The 7,327-nt window shown below is 45.3% G+C and overlaps 1 protein-coding gene across 1 annotated transcript in view; it reads left to right on the top strand.

The window, feature by feature from the left end:
• The first annotated feature begins 955 nt into the window (after positions 1 to 955).
• MAPK11 (mitogen-activated protein kinase 11) overlaps positions 956 to 7,327 on the top strand; it is a 30,659-nt gene continuing 24,287 nt past the window's right edge. Inside the window, exon 1 of the mRNA XM_030256437.4 lies at positions 956 to 1,199. Within this exon, the coding sequence (XP_030112297.1) occupies positions 1,087 to 1,199 (113 nt within the window). The 5' untranslated portion in view covers positions 956 to 1,086. The remainder of the gene's footprint in view (positions 1,200 to 7,327) is intronic.

Here is a 7,327-nt window from a genome sequence, read left to right as displayed (position 1 = left end):
TTATGTCCTAGCACAAACTGAACACCTATTTGCCAAAGCAAACCCTCCATAGTATATGAGGGTCCTGAAAAGCAAGGATTTATATTCCACAATGATTAAAAGACAGGTGTAAGGCAATCCCAGTACAGTGAATCTATGCAAACAGGCTATGTAAAAGTTACTTACAGGTGATCAAAGAAGCATAAGAAGCCATGGAAGGAAACAATACATAAAGAAATAAACTGGTAACATTGCAGTAATGCTGCAATGATTTTGGAGCTCATCAAGATATTGTATAAGGTATTTTGGAGAGAATAAAACACACAGTAAAAAAGTCAGAGAACCTTTAACTGGTGCATGAATTTTGGACTTTCAGAGCTTTCAGGATTATCTGTTGTCTTGAGGGCTCGAGTCTTCCTTGATGAAAAGGAAGAGGACTCAGATGACTGCATGCGGGAGTCAATGCGGTAAGGGGAAATTTTAGGTACCAGAGGACTCCGAGAAAACCCCCGACCTGCCCAGGGCTCCATCAGTGAGCGGGGGGGCCGCACTGGCGGAGGCTCACCGCCGCTGGTGCTGCAGCTCCAGCCGGGGAAGGGGGGAGCCTGGCGGGCCCAGAAGGAACTTCAGGTGGCCGTGGTAAAGTAAGAAAGGTGTCAGCAAGGCTTTAGGAAGCCTGAGACACCAGGCGAAGGGCGGGATGACCGGGTCCGCCCGTCCCCGCGGGGAGCAGAGGGGGCGGCGCGGGCCCTTCCCGCACATTCGGGCAGGGGCGGCCGATGCGGCGAGGCCGCCGCTCCGGTCCGTCACCGCCCCGGCTGCGATGCTCCGGGGCGGGATCGCCGCTTCGCCACTCCCCGCAACCCCCTGGGTGGCCCCGCGGAAAGACATCGGGTGCCGCCCCGGGGATCCTGGCCCCTCCGTCAATCCCCCTCCTCGTCCCCACCCGGGTTCCCCCGGCCCTGGCCGCTGCCCCCACCCCTTCGGCCTCCGCCTTCCCCTCCCCTTCCCCTCCCGGTCCCTCCTCCCCACCGCCGCCGGCCGTGCAGCCTCGACTGAGGGGCGGCTGCCGCTGCGGCTGCCGCTGCTGCCGGCGGCTCCGCGAAAATGTCCGAGCGCGGCGGCTTCTACCGGCAGGAGCTGAACAAGACGGTGTGGGAGGTGCCCCAGCGCTACCAGAACCTCACCCCCGTCGGCTCCGGCGCCTACGGTTCCGTCTGGTAGGTGCGGGGCGGCGGCAGAGGGGCCGGGAGCCGGCAGGTGCAGCCGGCGGGCGGCGAGGACGGACAATGCGGGGCAGGCGGGAGCCCCCGCGCCGCGCCGGGGGTCGTGTGCGGGCGGCGGCGGGGCCGCCGGCGGCAGCGGGGCGGGGGCGTGTCCGCCGGGCACCGGCGTGAGCGGCGCCGGAGCTCCCGCCCCGCTGCCCCGGCCGGCGGCCCCGCGGGGCCGGGCATGCCGCGCTGTCACCCGGGCAACCGCGCCCGCCGCCGCCCGGGGCAGCCCCTGCCCGCCCTCCGGCCGCTGCCCCGGGCCGCCCCCGGGCCGGCAGCTCCGAGTGACCGCCCGCCGCGGGGCCGCTGCCGGCTGGTGCTGCTCCCGCCGGAGGGAGAAGTGCCCCGAAGCCGGGAATCCTGCACAGTCATGGCGGTTCCGAGCGGGGAGGACGGGCTGGGGAAGGGCTGTCCGAACGGGGTCCGCCGCTGGCCGGGAGGGCTCCCCGGCGGCCGCGGCCCTTCCAGCCGGGGCGGGAGCGGGACACCCCGCAAGGCCCGGGGCAGCCGCGGCGGGGGAGCGCTCTCGCTGTCCGCCGAGACAATGGGAGCAGCCCCCGAGCGGGGCAGGCTGAGGGACAGGACGGGGTGCTCACCCGGTGCTTTCGGGGGGGAGTCGCAAATTAGGACAGATTGCCTCCCAAGGGCTTCGGCGTCTTCAGGATTTAGAAGGGTTTGCCACATGTCTTCATAGAACGTTTATCTTTCTTTGATAATTCCTACGTCAGCCTTGCACTCTCGGGAACTCCCAGTGCAGGCTGGGCTGTTACTTTAGTATTTGATGCACACTTTACTATGCTCATAAAAGCTTTTGAGTCAATTTTCGGAAATAATAGTGGCGTTTAAGGGGTTTTGAGAAAGAGTCGTGTTTCTTTTGTAAGCTGGGCGAGTGGAAATATGTAAAACAATCCATAAAGGGCCTTTAAATGCAAGTACTACTTCAAATAAAAATACTAAAAAAAAATTATTTAGAACTTTGGGTTTTGCCATGCTCTAAGCTCATGCAGTAGTTCTCACTTTTTCTAGTCAGATACCAGAGAACATTTATGGAGTTTTGTATTATTACTTCATTCTCTAGCTCTGTGAAATGTCCAAGTTTGCACATAAACTAGGTACATGCATTTTTAAAAAACCTCCAACTATCAGCAGAAACACTCAGAACTGGTGTGAAGTTTCTTTGAATTCTTCTCTTTTTTTATTATTTCTAATTTATGCTTGCACCAGGGAGGTCTAGGCCAATACCATGTGAGTGTCATACCTGGCATTGTAGTTAGCATGTGCTAACTATTCCGAGCAGATGCTGGGAATAGTTCCACAACGACTTAGTTTATTTACACTATAAAAATCTTAGTTTGTGAAAGAGAAGAGGAGAAAGTAAACTAAGAGCCTGGATGGATATACAGTAGCAGAGTAACTACTTCTGTGTTCCAATTGAAACTGAATTTCTGGTTACTTTCCCTATTTATGCTGACGTAGTTTTGAGGGAAAGACCTACTTTACTGAATTTTATAATGAGATATCAAGACTTTTGAGAAATTGCAAACGAAGTGAAAACATGTCGTGGTTCACTTGCAGCACAGCTGGTGCTTTGGTTTTTGAAACTGCACAGCCAAGGAAAGCCTAGTAATTTTTATCAATTGCAAAGCCTAGGATATGAAGATGTAAAATGGAAACTGGAACATGCTATGAGAAAGGTTTACTCTAAAATAGACATTTAAAAATAGAATATAGCAATAAAACATTGCTCTATATTAATAGCCTTGTTAACATCAATGAAGTATAAACCCAAACAGAAGCTTGAATGTGAGGAAAAGGTATGCATCTCTCTGAGAAAAGCCATCTATTTTTAGAGTCTATTGAAATTGATTTTTTTTTCTGTCTGTGTGCATGTGCTTTACCCATGAGACCTACGAGATGCAGCCATTCCCTTGAGTAATATGCTATATTGCTTCTGTGAATAGTTGTACTCCTATTCAGTAAAATATCTAAAAACATATCCAAGTCTTACAGAAACTACTAGAATTAAACAAATTCTTAAGTGCTTTAATGAATAGCAGCCAAGGTCCTGAACTCCAAACGCTGGCTTTGAAATGAGAAGAGAGCTGTTGTAAAAAATTTTTTCTACCTCAGTGAAACTCTTCTCTAGGCCTACCCTTTTCTTTTTTCACAGTAAATTATTTGTCATAGCCCATAGACTTGGATAACTGAATTGATAACTGATAATAAGAAACATACTGTAAATACTTGCATTTAAGTATCTTTTGCTGGCAGCTCAAAACCAGTAGAGCAGTTTGTGTCAGGAGGCTGTGTTTTGGCCCAATTTTTTGACATTTCATGTGTCCTGTAGAATTTGTGTTTGAGTTAGTTGCGGATGCATCAAATATGCTATGGAGATAGATACTACTGGTTTAAAACAGATTCACTTTTAGAGATATATCTGTACCAAGCACAGTGCTTTCCTGTTTGGTGTTTTTTTTGTTTTTATTTAGATGTGGAATAGGTATTAGGTATAAACCCCAAATCATCCCTTGTATAAAGAGCTCTACTGCTTTTGTCAGTTTTTTAATGACATATCACAAAGAACATTTGGTTTTGGAAATCTTCCAAACTCAGTGGCACTGCAAAGTGGAGTTGCACCTTAGCATCTAGGTGAATCACAGAGAGAACTGTGAGGTCTTTCCCTCAAGCAGTTAATCCTTGAAGTACTTTTTATGTTACTCTTGTACCTTAGCTCTGTGCAAGGCTTAATTTTCCTGAACTTTTCCCTATGGCCATTCAAGCTCCTGTATGTTCTGTCATTTGCTGCTGTCAGATCTGACTTTTTAAGTTTAGGAAAAAAAAGTTTAAAGCCAGGGAGTAGGGGTAAAGTTATCAGTGGAATTTTCAACAGTATGTTTTGCTTAATTTTTCTTTTTTGCTAAGGGTTGGGTTTTATTGGCAAGTATCAAATTTACGAGCACAACTGGTTTGGTTTGGGATTGTTTTCTTTTTGTGCTATAGCTTTGCCTATCAAGGTGAGAGTTTTTTATTGTTAGACAATTATTTAAACTCTTTCTCAAGCTAAAATTTTGTTAAATTTAAAGTTTTCTTCAAGGAATGCATATTTGGTGTCCAGCCTTTATAGTTGAATTACCTCTCACAGACGTCAAAGAGCTGGTTCACTCTTAAGGGATCAGGCACTCAAATAATTGAGAATTTTGCAGCATTTAAGTTATATTAAGCCATTTAGATAGGAAGCAAGATACCTTACTTTTACAAGGTAGTCTTAATCTACAACCCTTTCTGTTTAGTTCCAGAGAAAAGTGACTATGTCTCAGGTCAAACTGAGTTTTAAATTCTTGTTCCTTATGCTTTCACTTTTTAAAATAAGAATTCTGGCTGTGTTTGAATATTCCAACTGTGTCAGTGGTATTGCTTATAAAAAGGACCTTTAGCCTGGAGCATCTGTGCTTTCCAGCTGTGTTGTCCTGGTGGTTCCACTATGGGTTGATATCTGACCACCTTTTCCTCTGGGAGGTGGCATTGTTACCTGCTTGAGAAAGAGCTTCATCTTTTTAAAAGACGTCTTATTATACCACCAATTATGTAACATATATAGGTTTTTGGTTTCCTGTTCTTTGGATCTTTTTAAAGCCTGTATTCCTCTTTTTATGCCAGCTTTTGTAAACTGTCTTCTAACCTATTTAGTCCTATTTTTGCCTGGGAGGGATTGATGGCGTTCTGCAGCATGCTGTCTCTGATCTCTCCAACAGGTTGTTTCCCATTAACATATTGCAAGCTCTGTGTTCTGCCTTCTTTGGAAAGAACAGACCTTGCAAGATGAACCAAACTGAGTCCAGAGTTTCTTCACAACCATAAACTCCTGCACGGTTTTCTCAGAGTCTGTTGGCATCAACCGTGTTTACATTCAATCTCTTTTAAGACTGTGCAATGCCTAACACCAGCTCAGGTGACCAAACACGTTTAAGTAGAGACCTGTTAAGTCAGAGTGTAGTGGCACAGTTCAAAAAAAGCAGGAAAGCAAACCCTGCCTTAAGTAATTTATGACATCACTCTATCCTGTTAACTTTAAGCACATGCTTAAGAGTCATAAAGTTTTTGTCCTGGCTAATTTTGGGTAAAAATGGGGGAAGGTGTTTAGGCTACAGTTTGCTTTGAGGAAGTAAAAGTGGAAAAATAGAAGCAGAAGGTTCTAACCTTGAAGTTTAACACCTTCTTTCCTGCCATTCACCCCATTCTGTGCTTCCAGTTAAATGGTACTCACAAATGTTTTGAGGTCATTAGCTTGCAGTACTAGAACATAACACTGCTGATACCATCCTTTTCACATGGGGGAACTCTTAAGACATGTTAGGACAACTCAATATTATGTGAGGGTTTTAAAAGCTGCTAGAAATTGAATCTAGCTGACAAAGAGAAAAATTCCTTCATCCAAGATTGTACTTGATGATTTCAGGTTGTGGATTTTTTTGGTTGCTTTTTTTTTTTTTCGTTTGTTGGTTTTTTTGGTTTTTTTGGTTTTTTTTTTTAAGTCTCTGTTTAGTTCGCTGTAGTGATACTAAGTATATGATTTCAACTGTGAGATAGGGTTACTGGAGTTGTGGTGTGTATCACTGTAGCACTGCATGCTACTTTAAATAGTAAATGCTGAGATAAACTTTAGTAGTAACACACAACTGCTGTATGTAAATACAGCTGGAAGATGGTGTAGATCTTTACAGGCTAAATGCACAATCCCAGGCACCTGTGGATTTTAGCGGACTCCCTTTGGACTGCTTTCTGATTAAATATTTTGTTTCCAATATAAATACTGGGGCTGAACTTCATCTTACAAATGGTTATAATTATGGGAAACTTTTCCCACAACATTGTTAAAATACTGCTGTCCAAGATCTGATAGGAGTTGTCTATTTTTGGTATGTGGCATTCAAAAGGAAAGTACTTATGCCTTTCTTTAGTTATGCAGATATTTACAATGGACCCCTCTATGCATATTCAAACACTTGCTTGAAAACTGAAATGAAGGCTGATATGAGACCCAGTCTAGGACTCCAAGTAGGACAGCTCTTAAAGGTCAGTATATGTGATAACAATACTTAGAAACAAGGCCTTGAAGGTGAGGTTGCAATGGAGAGGAGAACTAAATAAAAGGGGTTGCATGATCAGTGTTACCGTTTAGAAGGAGGATCTTCACAGCAGTATTGCTGGAGTGAATGGATGAAAATAAGCAAAGCAACAAAAAAATGTTGCAGAGTGAAAAAGACCCTCAGAGGAACATAAAGAAATAGCCATCAGAAATAAAAGCACAGTGGGATTGCATCTACAAATCCAAGGAAGGTCAAAAATTTAGGAATTTTTGTGAAAGGTACATGAAGGAAGAAGGAAGTGTGTTTCTGAGCACTGGCTGGGAAGACATCAAACAGGGAGTGTGTTGAGAGTGGTTTTGTGGAAAACTAGGGTGGAATGTAGATTACTTGTCCTTCTTTTGTCTGGTTTCATCCTGACTATTTTCCAGATGTTGGAACAGTGTAGTTAACTGACTTGGGAAAGGAAAGGGAAGCAGGATGGTAATTAGTGGTGTCAAGGTCCCTATTTTAATTGAGAATGTCTAATAAGACTTTTAATGAAGGAGGTGTTTGTGGAGAAGGATGAGAAAGGCTGAGAATTGCTGTGACAGAGATTTCTATGTAGGGTGCTGTCACTGACCTTGTGGAGTAGCTTGGGAGCAGAATGTGTGTGAGAAGGGTGATAGAGATGTTTTTAAGAAAGGTGAAGAAAATACAAGGTTAAGAAGTGGGGTCTTCATATTGTGCAGGTTTTCTTTCACAGGGGATTACTGAGATCTTTTTTAGAGAAAGGGGAGGCATGGGATGGTAGAGAGATGAGAGGCATGAGGTGAACCAGTTGTGGCAGAAAGGCAACAAGGGTCACAGAGGAATGGCAGCCTTCTGTGTGTGGCTGTAAGAATACATTAGCAGAGGGTATTCTCTGCAGGTCTTCTTTGTCCATACTTCAATATATATTTTTTATGATACTTACCTTCTTGACTACATGAGGCAGCAGTGGCATAGCTGCCT

Source organism: Taeniopygia guttata, chromosome 1A (genome assembly GCF_048771995.1).
Source record: "Taeniopygia guttata chromosome 1A, bTaeGut7.mat, whole genome shotgun sequence".
In the NCBI taxonomy this organism is placed as follows: domain Eukaryota; kingdom Metazoa; phylum Chordata; class Aves; order Passeriformes; family Estrildidae; genus Taeniopygia; species Taeniopygia guttata.
Note: the sequence above shows the minus strand (reverse complement) of the source record. Positions and strands in the feature narration are given on the sequence as shown.